The 19934-nt window shown below is 41.7% G+C and overlaps 3 protein-coding genes across 3 annotated transcripts in view; 2 read left to right on the forward strand and 1 right to left on the reverse strand.

The window, feature by feature from the left end:
* The window catches only part of LOC126378814 (poly [ADP-ribose] polymerase tankyrase), a 74999-nt gene extending 65553 nt beyond the window's left edge, over positions 1-9446 (reverse strand). Inside the window, exons 1-8 of the mRNA XM_050027231.1 lie at positions 9151-9446; positions 7555-7779; positions 5708-5803; positions 4140-4347; positions 3271-3415; positions 2442-2550; positions 1541-1638; positions 672-818 (exon numbers count right to left, since the gene is read on the reverse strand). Coding sequence (XP_049883188.1) covers positions 672-818; positions 1541-1638; positions 2442-2550; positions 3271-3415; positions 4140-4347; positions 5708-5803; positions 7555-7779; positions 9151-9340 — 1218 coding nt within the window. The 5' untranslated portion in view covers positions 9341-9446. The remainder of the gene's footprint in view (positions 1-671; positions 819-1540; positions 1639-2441; positions 2551-3270; positions 3416-4139; positions 4348-5707; positions 5804-7554; positions 7780-9150) is intronic.
* LOC126378947 (uncharacterized) overlaps positions 1-19934 on the forward strand; it is a 119105-nt gene that overhangs the window by 71781 nt on the left and 27390 nt on the right. The window lies entirely within an intron of this gene.
* The window catches only part of LOC126378741 (serine/threonine-protein kinase 10), a 58313-nt gene continuing 48933 nt past the window's right edge, over positions 10555-19934 (forward strand). Inside the window, exon 1 of the mRNA XM_050027121.1 lies at positions 10555-10734. The gene's annotated coding sequence lies outside the window, so the exon portion shown is untranslated. The remainder of the gene's footprint in view (positions 10735-19934) is intronic.

A 19934-nucleotide genomic window follows, 5' to 3' on the forward strand; every position in this document is an offset into this window, starting at 1 on the left:
CTGTATGAGATGTATAAAGCTCGGTGAGATGTGAGTACTTAGTTCATCTTGATGGATATATCTCTGACTACCCCAATTGGTATACAGTATTGAGCTTATGTTATGAAATGCACGCTACTGATGTACGATAAGGTGCAAAAGTCCAATCAGTTTCTTGCAAAGTAATAAATTAACCGGTTGCACTTGAGACCTCCTGGTTACATGTCGTTTCTGTAATAGATCAAGAACACCTACAAAAACATATTTCTTTTATTTTGTTTACGTTACTTATTGTAGATTTGCCGCATTAACTACTTGGCCGGACAAATGGGGAGCGCTGAAGGCTCTCACCCGGTACAACGTTTAAGACAACAGGCCTGAGGGTGCCTAGTTGGGCGCGAACCTCGGCTCAGGGCGTCGTCTGAGAGGAAAAATATTTGAAAGAATTAATCGACTTTAGTGGGTCGCTAGCGATAATCGCTGATTGAGGGAAATCGTCGACCACGCCGGCGGGGTCGGTATCGGGGTCCTGAAGTGTTTGGTGACGCGAGTTGATTGGCTGCCTCTATGGCTAGAGTAATCGGGTGGTTAGAGTAATCGGGTAATTATCACAAGTAATGATTCCTAATTTCACCAATGTTTACAAATAATTCGCTGGGCTCAGTGACTGGACTTTTGCTCTGTGATTGTACCTGCTTCCTTTTAGGGTAGACGCTGGCGGCGGCTTCATGCAGGGGCCGGTCGTGGGTGGTGAGGTGCTGGAAGTTCACCAGCGCCTCCAGGGAGCACTCTCCGGGCAGCGCCGGGGGGCTGTTGCCGCTGCTGGACACCAGGGGGCTCTGGGGAGGGATTTTCGCATGACAATGGCGACACTAGGGCGGTGCGATCGCACTGGGCGCCGTTTTAGGGGTGGGGGGGGATAATCAACCAAGACGGGACCACCCTGGGTGGCAGCCCCGGATCTACAGGGGAGTAAAAAGGATTGGGCACACCTGCCCTGTGAATTAGACCTCTTAGCGGCCACATAAAACTCATACATTTAATGGGTGGCCATAAATTACATTTTTAAAAGATTTAATTATTAATAGGTGTATTTCGGTAGCCGTAAACTAATCGAATATAACTGTATTTTGAGGAGCGCAAACACCCTGACCTCTTCTGTTCTGTGATTGGACACCTAATAAGACACGACGAATTCATTAAAAACATCATAGAAGGAAAGCTAGAAGGAAAGAGAGGAAGGGGAAGACCAAGAAGAGCTTACATGGAACAGATTAAAGAAAAGGTTAACGTCGTGTCTTATAGGGAAGTCAAGGAGTTGGCCTTTGATAGACTGGAATGGAAAATGCTACACCGACAAGAGCGTGGCTCTTAAATTGATGATGATGAAACACCCTGAGTGGTGGGCGCGGATCGCGCGAACGGACGGGTACCAAACATAGGACTGTGAGACTGTTCTTTGTTTGGTACCCGTCCGTTGTAGGAGATGATGATGGGAAACCAATGACAACAACAACAGTATTATCGACGTTGGGGTGGGATCCCAGCCCACGTTTTGTACCTGATGCTGGTTGCCGGTGAGGGAAGACAGTTGTTTCTTGACCCTTGCGGGCTCCGCCAGCCGGCACGCCTCCAGCAGACAGTGGCCGCGGTATTCAACTGTATAAATAAACAAAACGTTCAGGTGGGTAAAAATGGCTACACCGAAGCAATAGGCTAGTTTTCAACTGGTAAAATCAATTACTTTTAACTAAACGTCAAAACACGAAATTACTATGGAATTTGTAGGAAAAAGCAAATTGTGACGTCATAGAAAAACATGATAAAATGTCTGACTTATTATCACGTTTTTCTTAATTACTATTCGTAAATAAGTTAAATAGAAAAAAGAATATAGTTTTCGTTAGTTTTAGATCTCTCTTTATTTAGTAATGAGAATTTCATAATTTATATAGAACCTAGTAGACGACCCGATTCATCTAAGAAAGCAATATTGCTTTTTGACATTTGTTTGCATTGCGCACTTACTTTTATATGCGCAAATGTCAAATTGTAATATCGCTTTTTAGATCAGGGTGGTTAAAATGACCACAACGAAGCAATTCATCTGAGAAAGCAATATTGCTATTTGACATTTGCGCATAATACGTGCGCAATGCAAATAAATGTCGATAAATGCGCAAAGGGTTATAAAGTAGAAATATGTATAACCAAAACAATATGTTTGTTTACTCAAATAGAATGGGGAACTGTCAAAATTTAAGAACACTCAACAGTAGCGACACCAGCGGGCTTAGCACCGTAAGCGCGCGACTCTTTCTCGCCTCGACATACGTCACCCGTCACTCTCTCACAGTACTGCACAGAAAGAGACAGACGATCTCTGTCGCGGCGAGAAAGAGTCGCGTGCTTACGGTGCTAGGCCCGCTGATGGGAGATTTATCCATATTACAATAACTCACATGCGAGTCTCTCCTGCAGCTCCCTGGTGGGCGCAACGTCGAGGGCCGACTTGCCGTGACAGTTAAGCAACGTGGGGTCCGCACCCTCGCTCAGGAGTAGCGAGCACACCTGTAGGACAATACCATACAATAAGGAATAATACACAATAGAGTATTTGACCGGGTCAAAGATAAATTACAAAATGCTTCCTCTTATCGTGTGGGTTGTGGGGTGGAATACCAACCACGAACCCTGGTGTCAGGGTTATTATTGAGCCGCCAAAGGCTCATGCTCATGCCCTGACATGGCTCATGATCCTGGATCTAAATCCAGACATTTTGCACCTAAAATCATAAATCCTGGACCTAAATCCAGACATCTTGCATCTAAATTCAGAGACACATAATACCGGGTTCTTACCGCGTTTAAAGTAGGGATATGAGACTCCCGATATTTCGACTGTTGCAAGTGCCATGATCACGGGATGAATCGATTATGATAATAACCGCGTAAACTTAAAACAATGTATAAATTCAGAGATCCTGGATCTGAATCCAGAAATCTTGGATTTCTTTCTTGGATTTCTGGGTTTAGATTATACGTCCCACTGCTGGGCACAGGCCTTCCCTCAATCAACCGGATGTATGGAGCATACTACACCACGCCGCTCCAATGCGGGTTGGTGGAGGTGTTTTTACGGCTAATAGCCGGGACCAACGGCTTAACGTGCCCTCCGAAGCACGGAATCATCTTACTTTTTTGGACAAAACCCAGAAATCTTGGATTTATATCCAGACATCTTGCACCTAAATCCAGAAATCGTGGATCTAAATTCAAAGCGAGACGTACCTCCAGCCGCGCCTTACTGGCGGCCTCGTGCAGCGGCGTGAAGGCCCACAGGTCCGTGGCATTGACGTCTGCGCCTGCGCGCACCAGCAGCTCTGTCACCTCGTAGTGCCCGTACGAGCACGCGTTGTGCAGTGGAACTAGACCGCTGTTGGGAAAAGGGGAGACATTTATACAAGGTACAGTCATGAGCAATATAATGTACCCACTTCAGGACTCTGTCGCACTAACATATTTGACATTTAGTGAGACTTACAGTTCAATTTGTCAAAAAAGCTAATGTGACATGGTACCAAAGTGTATACAATACCAGAACCAGTATGTTTCTTTGTTGACCCTGGTCGACTTCAATGTCGTTGGCTTCCTATCGTGTGGGTTGTGAGGTGGATTACCAACCTCATCAACCCCGGTGTCAGGGTTATTATTGAGCCGCCAAAGGCCCCTGACATGGCCCATGTAACGAATACATACTTACACCAGTAAGTAGTAACCGGGTCCAACGGCTTAACGTGCCGTCCGAATCACGGATCATCTTACTTTTTGGACAATCAGGTGACCAGCCTGTAACGTCTAGGGCCCTGTGCCGAGGTTTTTCTTGCAGCTTCTTTTCCCCGGCTATACAGGTTGTGAGAAGCTGCAGTAGTTTTAGGCGGATGAGACGTTCGTTATGTAAAAATTGACGATTCAAAGTGTAACTATGTTACCTACTGAATAAAGATATTTTTTAATTTGAATTTGTCCTAACCAAACTAGGGATCACAAAGTGATTTTTGTGATATGTCCCCACTGGAGTTCGAACCCGGGACCTCCGGATCGTGAGCCCAACGCTTTACTACTGGACCACGGAGGCCGTTATCTAGTCAGTGCCTCACCCCTTATCCTTGGCGTGGACGTCAGCGCCGCGCTGCAGGAGCAGCCTAACTGCCCTGGCGCGGTTGTACCCGGCGGCCAGGTGGAGGGGGGTGGAACGCCGCCCATCGTGAGCATGCACGTTCACGTTTAGAGGGGTGAGGAGAGACGCTAGGCGGTCGTCAGCTCCCGAGCGAGCCGCTTCGAGGACATCCGCCGCACAGTATTCACCTGAGAAGAGTAACAAGGGTTTTATTACAGTGAACTAGTGTTGCCGCTCGATAGTGCCCTATCGATAGTTTTCGATCGAACTATCGATAGTTTACCAAAAAACGATAGTATCGATAATTAATCGATAGTATCGATACTATCGATAGTATCGATAGCTCTTTTTTGGCGATACTATTGATAAGCAACGATAGTATCGATACTATCGATAGTTAAAAGATGAAAAACTATCGATAGTATATATCGATACTATCAATAGTATCGATAGCTTGCGCAATATCGAAGAGCGATACTATCGATAGTATTGATAGTTTTTTGTTTTTCAACTATCGATACTATCGATACTATCGTTGCTTATCAATAGTATCGCCAAAAAAGAGCTATCGATACTATCGATAGGCCTATCGGTTGGGTAGATGATTTTGGCTGTTTACTATCGATAGTAAAACTATCGATTTTTCGGCAACACTACAGTGAACGGGTTTGGCGGCGTAGATGTGCTGCCGCCAAAGGATGTTTTCAGAGTACCGAACTGAGCATAGTACCCCGCAAGCCACAAGTTGGTAGTGTGACTAGGGATCGACGATCCAACAGTGTTGTGTTGGAAGTTGTATTATATGCGTCTTGCTGTGTAAACTTCGATATCGCGTTTCACGACTGCTTGAAGACTGCATTATTGAATGTGGCGCCATCTGTTGCATGTGGGCGGAACTAGGTGGCCAACTAGTTGGGTCCGCTACACAGGCACTTTCTGGGCGAGCTAGTTCCATCTTAGGCCTCGTCAACGCCTTCGGGCAAGTCTGGGCCAAGAGCAAACCCACTAAAGGTAAAAAAAAATACGTAAACTAATATTATGCAGCCAAATTGCCTACTTGACAGTTGTAACAATAGAATATGAAATTTTAATCATCCGTCCCTTTCCTTTCCTTATTAGATAATTGTGCTAATTCCTGTAAACACCACCTAATTTTATTTTAAGTTACATCTGTCATTTTCTTATCCGCCGAAAAGGAAAGGGACGGGTAATCGACAAGCATAAAATTTATGGAACACACGTCAATTTTAAGCACAAATCTAAAACAGCCGTCTAAAAATTTTACATCGGCCAATAACCCGGCAGAATTATGTTGACAGCACACGTCAAACGGTTTGCATACCAGCGAGATACCTTTATGATTCGGCCGGGTTATTCATTAATTTACTCATTCTTCCTAAAATTAAGAGCTGCCAATCATCCGTCCCTTTCCTTTTCGGCGGATAAGAAAATGACAGGTATAACTTAAAGTAAAATTAGGAGGTGTCTGCAGGAATCGGGGCCATTGGCTATTTTTATGTATTTTATTATGTTCAGTATGATACTAACCGGTGAGCACAGGTCGGGTGGCGGAGTCCGCAAGGTCCAGAGGGGTCTTGCCCTCCGTGTTGCGAATGTTTGGGTCCGCGCCATGCTGCAGCAGTGCTGGAATTGATATTCATTTATTATCTTGTATTCTTTTGGGGGGACCTGGACCAGATTCGTGGATAGCAAAAAAAGAATGGAGAGAAATGGGGGAGGCTTTTGCCCGAAGGCACACAGATTGGTTATTGTAGATCGTAGATAAAGGGTAAACTTTAAAACGTAACTTCTATGTCTGAAAAAAGTCTATAAATACATAAACTCACGCCGATTTCCCACCGGGGTAAGCAGAGACTATAGAATTCCATTTGCTTCGATCCTGACACACTTCTCTTGCTTCCTCCACATTCATCAATCGCTTCATACACGCACGCCGGTTCAGAGTAGATCAGACAGAGATGTGGTGTAAAAGACGATATAGTGACTAGGATTGAGAAGGGAATGTTAGGTTGGTTTGGACACGTAGAGCGGATGAAGGATAATAGAATTGCAAAAGCGGTATATAAAGCGAAAGTTGATGGTAGGGCTGGCAGAGGAAGACCGAGAAGGACTTACGATGATCAAATTGGAGATGTCCTTAGAAAAGGTTCAATACGATCTACTCTGAACCGGCGTGCGTGTAAGTCTCTACATAAATAAATATTATCTTGTAGCTCAGCCACCTGGTAGCTCAGTTGCTAGAACGCTTGCCTCTCACTTTAACGTCGCAGGTTCGAACCCAGCACAGGCCTAAACCAATGACTGTCACACGTGCTCAGCGGTGACGGAAAACATGGCAAGGAAACCCACATTCCCGAGAAATGCAGTTTCGGAGGTATGTGACCTAACCTATATTGGGCTGGTTTTTCCTTCGCGGGTTGGAAGGTCAGACAGGCAGTCGCGTCTGTAAAAAACCGGACCTGTCAAAGCTTCAGGTTAGGTAAGCGGACCCTGTGAAAAACGGGATAACGACTATGAGATATGATATATATGATATATGATAATGACTAGGGAGAGTATCTAGGTAGATCAAATATACTTTATTGCACAATACTAAATTTCAACAATCAGACGTAACACATGAATACAGTACAATTTCGGCGGCCTTATTGCTCTAGAGCAATTTCTTCCAGGCAGCCACCAAAAAGGGAAACAAACGTTTACAAACAACTTGGATACATCCATTATAAGATGAATTAAGTACCCACACTTCAAGGAAACTCTGTACAGTGCTATCTATGTATTTTTTGGGGAAGGTCGCCTGGAAAGACCCTTATTGCAGTTAAGCTTATACATACATAAACTGCCTATATACGTCCCACTGCTGGGCACAGGCCTCCCCTCAACCGGAGGGGGTATGGAGCATACTCCACCACGCTGCTCCACTGTGGGTTGGTGGAAGTGTTTTTACGGCTAATAGCCGGGACCAACGGTTTAACGTGCCCTCCGAAGCACGGAATCATCTTACTTTTTCGTACAATCAGGTGATTCAAGCCTGAAAAGTCCTTACCAAACAAAGGACAGTCTCACAAAGTGATTTCGACAATGTCCCCATCGGGAATCGAACCCGGACCACCAGATCGTGAGCCTAACGCTCTAACCATGGTATGGTAATAGAGGACTGGAATGGATGTGTTCGGAGAGTAGGGCCCTATTGCGGGCATGATAGACAATAAAAGTAGCCGAAAGATATTCTATGTAGCTGTAAGAACGTCCCTGACTTTCCTGTACGGCAGGGGGACGAGAAAATTAAAAAAAAAAAACGCTCTAACCACTAGACCACGGAGGCTGTTAAGCTTATAACATAAGCTTTAAACTGTTTACAAAGAACTCACCGATGCAAACATCGACCTTGCCCTTAGCAGCGGCCTCGTGCAGCGGGGTGTAGCCCCAGTTGTCCCGGGCCGCCGGCGCCGCCCCGGCCGCCAGCAGCGCACGGACCACGTCGGCGTGGCCGAACGAGCACGCGTTGTGGAGTGGCTGCAGGCCCCCGTCGTCCCGCGCCTGGAGCGCCGCCCCGGCCGCTATGAGGATCTCTACCACTTCCCTGCGTCCATATCCTGGGGAAAAACAAATCATCGAGTTTGCGACTTGGTTCCGAAATTTAAAAATTTGAATAATATGTCACCGAAAGTTTACAACATCTAAAAACGTTACAACGAAATGTCAAAGCTACGAATAATTCTACAACGAATGTTTGTGATTACGAATCATCTATCAACGAATGCACGCCATACCGAAAATCCTCACACCTAACCAACGCGGCCACGAAGTTCTCTGGGTACTTAGTTCCTGTTGTGATGGATGTGCCCCTCACTACCCCAATTGCTTGTTTTGCTTGTTTTGTATAATTGGGTAGTTTCCTTTTTTTTTTTTTTGGTTTTCCCCGAAGGGTAAGGCAAAGGGAACTATGCCCATACAGCCATGTCTGACGTATTTTTTTTCTTGATGATTAATGAAATGATGAAAGGTGATGATGATGAAACCTAAGCCCCCACCCTCGGAGTAGACTCCTACTCCGAACCCCAAACGAATTAACTCAAAAGTCCGCATAAACTTTTGAGTTATGAAGCGGCTTCCTGACACGAAGCGAAAATAGGCAGATACACTTTGTTTATTGAATACTCCAATATAATAACACTCGCGAATGTCTTCCGACTAACTTAATGCGATCATTAACCACAAAACACCACTTCGTATTAATTATTTAGATTACTCAATGAAGAAAGCAACTGTCCCGTTCCCGATTCCCGCCAAAAAGCCTGGGTAGTTTCCTAGCTCAAAGATAAATGATAAAATTCTGATTACTAAATAAAGACAGATTTAAAAACTGACAAAAAACATTTTCTGTTTTCTATTTAACTTATTTATAAAATATAATCAAGAAAAACTTAATAATAAGTCCATGGTTATCTATGACTTCAGTGTGCTTTTTGATACAAATTAGATTTTTTGTTTTTGATTGTTTTGATGTGTAATAAAAAGTAACTGATTTGACTAGTTGGAAACTAGCCTATTGAATTGTATGCACCTCTTTTCAAATTAATATTGTCATAACAATAGGCTCAATACATCAAGAGCCTGTGCCTAAAGGCTGTAAAAAGATATCACTCCAGATAAGTGAAGTTTTTGTGATGATTGTGAAATCATCACAAAAACTCCCACTCAGTGCATACATAAACAATGGATGTATAAACATATCTACAAGCAATTAAATCTCGATAAAATGCCACAAGCGAGCGGATTATCGCTCTCTGTGACTTAACAATCGCGCGAAACAGATAAACCACGAAGCGCGACCATCGTAGCGGAACAAAATTATGCAATTCCCCAAAATTTATCGCTTCCTACCTGTTTCTACCTTTCACTTATTTGCAACGCCATTTTTATGGAAACCAAAAGTAATTATTAAGAAATTCTTGTGTAAATACCCGCAGCGAAGTGTAGAGGAGTTGATTTACGTCCTGCAGTGTCCCTTGCATTCACAGTTTGTGGAGTTATTAACTTTTTCACTCTCGCTGCATCTCCGATCTTGCATGCTTCGAAGAGTTCTCTCAGGGGATCTGTAGGGGCGGGCAGCGCGTCCAGGGTAGAGCCCAGTATGGATCGACGGCTCGACATCTTAACTTTGCGTTTCACATTAATTTATCTTGTTAAACTCGTTACAAAAAAACATTTTCGCTAAATTATCGAATGAAAACACCTATAGCACAGCTGCTTTCTGTTATTTGACAACTCAATTGTTGCCATAAACTGGTAAATATTACCCATTGCGGACTTGAAACTGTGATGTTTTTTGACTGCTAATAAAATTAACTATTATTAACTGTCTGTCGCTAATGTAAGTAATAAATGCCACTTATTATTTAAATGGCTGACCAGTAATTAAAAAAAAAACAGATGAAAGGGTGGAACATTAACAGTTTACTGAGACGCTACCCCAAAAAAATATAAAGATAGCGCAGTCGCGATAATGAGGATAAAAACTAGAAGCTCAAACGTAGGCGGCAGCACTATTGACTGGTTCTAAATTTTGACAGTTCTCCATACTGTTAAAATTTGCAATAAATTGCTAAAAATGTGGAGCAACGTGGGGTGTACCCCACTAAAGGATGAGTTACGAAAAAACAGCCAGTTGGAAAAAGGCAGTTTTGATTGAAAACAAGTTTTTCTAAGTTTTCTTCTTTCCGATCTTTTAGGGAATAAATATGCCACTATGATTTTACTGTTAAACGCTGCGCAAAGGGTTATAGTGCAAAAATATAACCAAAACAATAAGTTTGTTTACCCAAATAGTATAGGAAACTGTCAAAATTTAAGAACACTCAATAGTTGCGACACTTGATGGGAGAAATAGGCAGTTTTTATTCTTTTCTCATTAGGTACTCGGTTACATAATTATTCAAAAATTAAAAGGTTAAACGAAGGCAACTCTGTACAGCGCCATCTTTATTGTTTTTGAAGAAAGTAGCATGGAAAGTTCCTCATTACCCATAAATCAGGTAAATTTTCAATAACTAGCAACATAACAGATCAGAGATTTACTTTTTTGTTTCTAAATAACTATAATTTTGCTATGGTTTGGATATTTGTTTGGATATGCTATCAATTCCTTATCGCTTGCATATATGAAAGTATTCTTGTAATAAATGTAATTTGCATAAAATACAGTTAAAACAGTTTCAGAATTAAAATATATTTTTTTAAGTCTCCAAAATTTTTAAAATGTATCTTTTTTATAAAAACAGTACGAATATTTAATGTGCCTTTTTAGAAATACATAAGAAGTATCGAAACGCAGCTCTTCTGTATTGTCTATTGCCGTTAGTTGACGAAATCAAAATGGCGTCTTTCACGGGATAGCGCATATCCGCCGCAAACTAGACACCGTTTTATAAATCGTGTGTGCGACAATTTTGTAGTGATATAAACAATCTGTGTACAATTATTGAGTGCCAAAAGTGTTGGACTTATTGGAATAAGCACAATAAACTTTTCTACGAGTTTTTGCAAAGGTATGTCTCCTTTCACCTATCGAATATTTTACTTAGATAATCGAGTAATTATCGCGATATTGCATGAAACGGTGATCGTGGAGAGTTTGGGTATATCAGTGTCACTGTTGAACACTGTTTTGAGCGCGCCGGAAGTCTCGTTCTGTAGTTCAGTAGGTGAATCAGTGAACAGGTTTTTTTTCGTTGAGGACGCAAGGCGAGGCGAGGCCGGGTCGTGTCTTCACTTTTCAAGTCGGTTCCTTGTCGTCGCATAGTCTGCACGCCTCATATTTTAGTTTTTTCTACATAAGTCCCCGTGACTCGCGTGTAATTCAATTAGTTGTACATAAGTGCAATGCACGTCATTTTTACAAGTACGACAAATACAAGTGTTTAAGTGCGTTTTCTCTACCTACTGGATTGCAGTGTCGTGTGATCTGAGCTGACTACAAATTGGGATGATTTCTAGTAAAGGTAATTTCCATGTTTGAATAGACTATCGACAATTTCACTACATAACACTTTTAAACTTGTGTTTCGTCGTAAAAATACTAGACAAAATTAGTGGCACTAATTAAGAGCAATTTAGTGTTAGGAACAGGTTCTGTGACATTCTTTAATTGGTAAATTAGCTGTGTAGAAATCATTTGTGAACTGTACAAAACTGACTTTGAAAATAATATTGAACACTGAAGCATAGACCTCATAACAAATAGACAACTAATCTCTGTAAAAAAGTGTCCGCGACGCATTTTGTCAATAACGACGGCGTATAAGACACTATACATCCAATATTGCACTTTATTTGAACAGTTACCTACCTATAACATATTACTTGAAGAAAGGATACACTTAAGACTAGGCAGTATCGTCTGATGACCTTAGCCTGTTCCAGATCATGCACGAATTTATAAAAACATTAAAAAGAATATTACCTTTCTCTATGAATGTTTTGGCAAGGAGTCATGTGTTATACAGCCTTGACCTACATTTATGAACTTGCCCTCAATATATACCTAAATATTGAATTTGTTTATGATGCATAATGTAAATAGCACAATTAGCAACAATAGCTTACGGCAGCATGCATATTCATATTTTTATTTCTATGCTAGACTGGGGCAAATTAATAACATGGAATGTGATTAGTTTATTTATCTATCTATCTACTCAGCCTGTATCCATATTAAAGACACACACTCTTGTCGGTGTAGCATTCTCCATGCTACTTTTTTAGGGAAAAATAGAGCAGTGGTTTCCCTCTTACTTTCTGCCCTGCAGTGCTCTATCTGACGCGAGTCGGATAGCGCCCAGAGTAGTCTATTACAAAGCCATACTAGGACTCCTACTGCTGCCCTCTGTTAATTACAGTGTTAGTTAGTAATTGTTAGTAATGTGCTTAACACCAACACAGTGGTTGTCTTATCATGATGTAGGCTGTTCTACTATTTCCATAATCATAAATCAATGACATTTCTCATCATCTATTCAAATATAACATAACATAGTATCACACCTGTATACCCAAAGGTGTAGGCAGCGATGTATAGTAATAAAACACCTACATTCAGCTAGGTATGTGGTGGCAAGCAGATTACCATTAACCGGGCACAATTATTTGATATCAGTTATGTAATTATTCAAATACAGTTTTTTTTTACTAGCCTGAATTGTGCCACTGCTGGCCAAAGGCCTCACCATTATTATAAAAAATACATTTAAAGGACTATGAGCAAACAGAAGAAAAAATAACTGAAAGTTGTCTTGTATGAAAGTTGGCTGCAAGATTACTTGTGGCTCTGCTCACCCTGTTAGGGATTATGGGCGTAAGCTTATATGTATATATAGGCTGTTTATGTGTTTTATGTTATATACTAACAAGGAGGCTGCCACAGGATCTAGCCACCTAAGGCCCAGTATAGGAAGCAACACTGGTCGCTTACCTAAAATGATACCTATACACCACAAGAAGGGCTTATTATCCAAGGGTGGTTGCTTCTATGCTGTTCTGGGAGCAAATAAAAAACATAGAATACATTCAGCTGCTTGTCTTCCCGGGCATGTCGTAAAAACCGACAGAGGGATTGCGTCCTCTAACATGATGGACTAATGTTATGGGCGATAGGCTGATCCCTTATCACCATAAGGTTCATCATATCCATCTTAGGACTTCGTATCAACAGTGGCTGCAAGTTGTCTTTGATTACTTGTGGCTCTGCCCACCCCATTTGGGATTACGGGCGTGAGTTTATGTATGTGTATGTATGGTGGTAAAAAAAGCAAAAGGGAAAAAAAAATGTTGTATACTAAAATCAGCACCATTATTTTTATGTACAGGCAGCTCCATTGCAGCACACATCTTCAGATAAAGTAATAAACTCAACCGCAAGAGGTTTTTATCTATTCGGAGACATTTTATCAACATACTGATCTGTTTATCATGTCAAAGTAGATAAATACTGATAAAGGTCGCTTACGTTACAACACTTGCCCGCACTTTCTGTTTTGATTTTAGTTTTACTAGAAAAAGAAAAAATATTTTACATTTCTATTCTAATCTAGCCTACAAGATCCCACTGCTGGGCAAAGGCCTCCCCTTCCTCTTTCCATTTTTCGCGGTCCTATGCGTATTCCGGCCAGTCCCTCCGGCAAGCGTCCAAGTCCAAGTATTTACATTTTCCTTCTTTGTTTGTCATCATCATCATCAGCCCATTAACGTCACCACTGCTGGGGCACGGGCCTTCCCTATGGATGGATAGGGAGATCGGGCCTTAAACCACCACGCGGGCCCAGTGCGGATTGGTGGTTATTAACGACTGCTAATGCAGCCGGGACCAACGGCTTAACGTGCCTTCCGAAGCACGGAGGAGTTCGAGATGAGAACTTTTTTTTTGTGGTCACCCATCCTAAGACCGGCCTTTGCGAAAGTTACTTAACTTCGCATCGCAGACCAAACGCGTTTTACCGCTGCGCCACCGAGCTCCTCTTTGTTTGTATCAAACTATAATTAAATTCATGTATAAAAAATAGTGTTGATTCTTGCACACCATATAATTTTATTTTACGTTTTACCTGTCGTTTTCTTATCACTGATTATCGCGTGCTCAGCGGTGAAGGAAAACATCGCGAGGTAACCCACATCGCCGAGAAATGCATTTTCGGTGGTATGTGACATAACCTGTATTGTGTAGGTTTTCCCTTCGCGGGTTGGAAGGACAGACAGACAGTCGCTTCTGTAAAAAACCGGACCTGTCAAATCTTCAGGTTAGGTAAGCGGACCCCCGAAAACGAGATAATGTTAGAAAGATGATGACCTGTCGTTTTCTTATCCGCCGGAATGGAAAGAGACGGGTAATCGACAGGCATAAAATTTATGGAACACGTAAATTTCAGGCAGTAATTTAAAAATCCCTACCAAAATGTTATATTGGCCGATAACCTGATAGAATTAAGTTGATAGCACACGTCAAACGAGTTGCATATCAGCGAGATGCCTATTTTATTCGCCCGGGTTATTCATTCTCACTTATTCATTTTAAAATTAACAGTTGTCAATCATCCGTCCCTTTCTTTTTCGGCGGATAAAAAAATGACAGGTTTAACTTTAAATTAGGTGTCTGTAGGAATCGGGGCCATTAACTCACGACTCTATCTAATCCTATAATCCTTAATTAAATTACATGTGCCTATTAGTTCACTTAAAGCTGTATATAAAGCGAAGGTTGGTAGGGCTGGCAGAGGAAGACCTAGAAGGACGTACATCGACCAAATTGGAGATGTCCTTAGAAAAGGTTCAGTACGATCTACTCTGAACGCCAAATTCAAATTCAGAAATATCTTTATTCAGTAGGTAACATAGTTACACTTGGAATCGTCAATTTTTACATAACGAACGTTTCATCCGCGTAAAACTACTGCGTTTGATGAATGTGGGGGAAGCAAGAGAAGTGTGTCAGGATCGAAGCCAATGGAATTTTATAGTTTCTGCTTACCTCAGTGGGAAATGGGCATGAGTTTATGTATGTATATTGTATGTATTGGGTTCATTTGCCAATTTGAGGTAAATAAAGAATAATACGTACTCAATACAGAACTATAAACCTTCTCAATAGACAAGCTAGTATCAATCTAAGTAAATTCAATTTATACATACATACACCCGGATTTCATAATTACATAACATAAATATAACATAAACTGCCTATATACGTCCCACTGCTGGGCACAGGCCTCCCCTCAATCAACCGGAGGGGGTATGGAGCATACTCCACCACGCTGCTCCACTGCGGGTTGGTGGAGGTGTTTTTACGGCTAATAGCCGGGACCAACGGCTTAACGTGCCCTCGGAAGCACGGAATCGTCTTACTTTTTCGAACAATCAGGTGATTCAAGCCTGAAAAGTCCTTACCAAACAAAGGACAGTCTCACAAAGTGATTTCAACAATGTCCCCATCGGGAATCGAACCCGGACCTCCAGATCGTGAGACTAACGCTCTAACCACTAGACCACGGAGGCAGTTTCTTCCAAAGTAATAAATTAACTGGTTGCACTTAAGACCTCCTGGTTACATGTAAACTGTAATAGACAAAAAACACCTACAAATACATAAATTTTATAATTATGACAACTAATGGTTCATAATTCCACCACTGTTTATAAATAATTCGCTGGGCTCCGTGACTGAACTTTTGCTCTTTGATTGTACATATAGGCTGTTTATGTTATGTATGTTTTTTTTAGCAATTTATCGTAAGTAAAACGGAAAACGAGTAAAACCGTTTTTTTTTATCTAAACTAAAACCGAGGCGTGTCGAGAATATGCCGACACCGTTAAAAAATAATAGCAAACATCAGCGAACCGGTTTCGGATTTGGTGATATACCTATGCCTAAGAAAAACATTCCATTTAGTGTTGCCGCATAATCGATTGTCGATTAATCGATTGTGGACCCCCCAAATAATCTGAATATCGATTATTCTTATCAAGTGGGTTGTGAAGTGGAATACCAGCCTCATCAACCTTGGTGTCAGTTATGATTGAGCCGCTAAAGGCCCCTGACATAGCTCATTTAACGACTACTAACTTAAGTACATTAGTAAGTAGTAACCGGGACCAACGGCTTAACCTGCCTTCCGAAGCACTGATCACCTTACTTTCGGACAATCAGGTGATCAGCCTGTAATGTCCTAACCAAACTAGGGACCACAAAGTGATTTTTGTGATATGTCCCCGCCGGGATTCGAACCCGGACCTCCAGATCGTGAGCCCAACGCTCAACCACTGGACCACAGAGGCCGTTATAATATCATTGAAATCGATATTGAAAATTAGATATAATCGATTATATCTAACATTCATTCTATGTGGTTATTGGCCGATGTATAATTTTTAGAGGGTTGTTTTAGATTTCTTGCTAAAATTGACGTGTGTTCCATAAATTTTATGCCTGTCGATTACTCGTCCCTTTCCTTTTCGGTGGATAAGAAAATGAAAGGTATAACTTAAAATAAAATTAAATGGTGTATACTGGAATTAGCACCTATGTATCCCTCGAATTTACGCGTGTGTCGACATATTATGATTTCTGTATACAATGTAGTGTCTGGGGTGAGTCACAAAAGAATTCTCGTTCTTAGGCGATTCTCACACTGCCTCGCATGATGCAGCGTAGCGCGTGGATGCTTGTTCTTTCGTTGCTTGTAAGTATCTCCGTTTGTATAGAGAGTTGTACAGTTGCAGAGGTGACAGACGAGGACACGATGCTCGGCACGCGCGTATACTCGACGGGGTGCCTCATAGGCTCCGGAGGAGCGCGAAAACTGTGCATGTCATGGCCCCGGGAGTGTACAACAAACTGCCTGACCATATCATACAAGCAAAGAATTGTAATATATTTAAACATAAACTTAAAAAATGGCTTATTGAGCAGGCATTCTATAGTTTTGACGACCTGTAATTGATAATATATTTTAATGTAATTGAATTCCGTAGTAATATTTAATTTAATTGAATTTTGTAATATCTGTGACGTGTAATTATTATTATCAATAAATGACTATGACTATAGAAAACACGCACGGTCTAACACACAGAAAATGCATCCGGATGAACGCGCGTGGTTGCATTTTCTGTGTGTTATACTGTGCGTGTTTTCTACACAAACGGTGATACTTACAAGCAACGGAAGAACACCCATCCACGCGCTACGCTGCATCATGCGGGGCAGTGTGAGAATCGCCTTAATCTATGTTTTTTATTTGCATAATTTCTCTATCTATATTTGAGTGAAACCCGAGACCTAGTTTGTTTATGGATGAAGGTCAGAAAGAATGGGCATAAAACGATCGAGTTGGGTCTTGTGTGGTCTATGGTAAGGCTTTTTGGCGGGAAACGGGAACGGGACAGTTGCTTTCTTTATTGACTAATCTAAATAATTAATACGAAGTGGTGTTTTGTGGTTAATGATCGCATTAAGTTAGTCGGAAGACATTCGCGAGTGTTATTATGTCGGAGTATTCAATAAACAAAGTGTATCTGCCTATTTTCGCTTCGTGCCAAGAAGCTGCTTCATAACTCGAAAGTTTATGCGGACTTTTGAGTTAATTCGTTTGGGGTTCGGAGTAGGAGTCTACTCCGAGGGTGGGGGCTTAGGTTTCATCATCTTCACCTTTCATCATTTCATTAATCATTAAGAAAAAAAATACGTGAGACATGGCTGTATGGGCATAGTTCCCTTTGTCTTACCCTTCGAGGAAAACCAAAACAAAAAAAGGTCTATGGTAACTAGCAAATACTGGACCACGGAACAGAAGAAAGAGGTTCGCCACGTCTTTCCCTCAGCGTTACAGATTCCAATGTGGTAGTAGTTTTACAGCTAGTTATAATATGTAATTTAATTTTTTTGACGTTCAAAAAGCGCTAACTTTATAAGCCAATTTTGAAATATTTTTTTTAATTTTTTTGGCCAAGTGAGCACGAAACGCGCGCCATAAAAGTACGAGCAAATAGTTCATATTCAAATTCAAAGATAACTTTATTCAGTAGGTTAATATAGTTACACTTTGAATCGTCATCCGCCTAAAACTACTGCAGCTTCTCACAACCTGTATAGCCGGGGAAATGAAGCTGCATGCAACCCTCGGCACAGGGCCTTAGACGTTCATTTAAAAGGTGCTTATGTGGTTTTCTCTATAAGTCCGACTTTATACAGGGTGTTAGTGACATCGTAACAAAAACTTTGAGGGACGATTCAGACCATTATTCTGAGTTGATATCAAGTGGAATTTTCCGTCGCAAAAGCATGGAACTGAAACAGGAAATTTCACTTGATATCAACTCAGAATCATGATCTGAATCATCCCCCTGAGTATTCGGTACTTTGTCCATAAAACCCAGTACCTAAACGATACAAAGTCGGATGTTTTGCTCCCCTGTCCAGCATAGTAGGGAAATGGCGTGAAGAAAACTCGGATATGCATAAGAGGGCACGGCGGCAAAGGCATGCGTCTCTAAATACACGCTAAGTGCGAACTTGCGGCTGTACAGGCGGGGGCGAAAGTGTTTGAGAGAATATCTATGGATTCCAATAGTAGTGAAAGTGGTCGCATGTTATACTAGTTAATCAATGGTGCTAATTCCTGTAAATACCATCTATTTTTTTTATTTTAAGTTATATCTGTCATTTTCTTATCCGCCGAAAAGGAAAGGGACGGGTAATCGACAAGCATAAAATTTATGGAACACACGTCAATTTTAAGCACAAATCTAAACCAACCGTCTAAAAATTTTACATCAGTCTATAACCCGACACATTCATTTACTCATTCTTCCTAAAATTAAGAGCTGTGAATCATCCGTCCCTTTCCTTTTCGACGGATATGAAAATGACGGATATAACTTAAAATAAAATTAGGCGGTGTCTGCAGGAATCGGGGCCAATGATTGCGTTCCGAACTTTAAGCATAGAATAAGGAATACTACTTATAGAACGGCCACTCTCCGCTCCCCACCAGCGGCTGAGCCAGGTTTACCTCACCCCCTCGGTCTTACTTCTTCAATCGTATCGAGGGGCCTTTGGCGGCTCAATATAATTATATTGGATATTTATAAGTCTAAAATGAGAGAAACCGCCATAATCTTGTGATATATAAGAAGTTATTGCCACTACGGTCTTCCCCCCTTTGACCTAATGTTTATTTGTTCTTCTTCTTCTAATCGTGTGGGTTGTGAGGTGGAATACCAACCTCATCAACCCTGGTGTCAGGGTTATTACTGAGCCGCTAAAGGCCCCTGACATGACTCGTGTAACGACTACGTACATCAGTAAGTAGTAACCGGGACCAACGGCTTCACGTGCCTTCCGAAGCACGGATCATCTTTCGGACAATCAGGTGATCAGCCTGTAATGTCTTAACCAAACTAGGGATCACAAAGTGATTTTTGTGATATGTCCCCACCGGGATTCGAACCCGGAGCCTCCGGATCGTGAGCCCCACGCTCAACCACTGGACCACGGAGGCCGTTTGTGTATTTGTTTTTATATCTTGACTTAGTTAACACTTGTCTCCGCGACAGTCCGCTAAGTCGTTGCGTTAGGCAGTTGTCGTATGTGACATGCTTTCGTTTCTCGCGGCTGTTTTGAAACGAGATACAGGGACATGTGCAATCAGGGAAAATGCATACCTTCACGCCATGCCCGCAGAGAGTCGGGCAGAGAAACTTCAGCTAGTTTCGAAAGGCCAGGCTGGCTAACATGCGCTACGACATAAAAATTTTTGTCACGGTCATTTTAACGATTCTGACGATATAATTGTCGTTTTGTCGATTGGTGCTAATATGTGAACCCAAATAAGTCATGTCCTGTCAAAATACGAACAAAATCACGTGGCACGCATGCTAGGAAAAAAAGACAAAATTTATTGAATTGATCGATAATTTTATCACGTCCCTAGTTTGGTTAAGAGATTACAGACTGATCACATGATTGTCCAAAAGTAAGATGATTCGTGCTTCGAAAGGCACGTTAAGCCGTTGGTCCCGGTTACTACTTACTGATGTAAGTAGTCGTCACATGAGCCATGTCAGGGGCCTTTGGCGGCTCAATAGTAAACCTGACACCAGGGTTGATGGGGTTGGTACTCCACCTCACAACCCACACTATAGAAGATCACGTTAAACCTCAACAGCAGCGCCATCTATATTATTTCTGGGTAACGGAAA

Source organism: Pectinophora gossypiella, chromosome 27 (assembly GCF_024362695.1).
Source record: "Pectinophora gossypiella chromosome 27, ilPecGoss1.1, whole genome shotgun sequence".
Classification (NCBI taxonomy): Eukaryota; Metazoa; Arthropoda; class Insecta; order Lepidoptera; family Gelechiidae; genus Pectinophora; species Pectinophora gossypiella.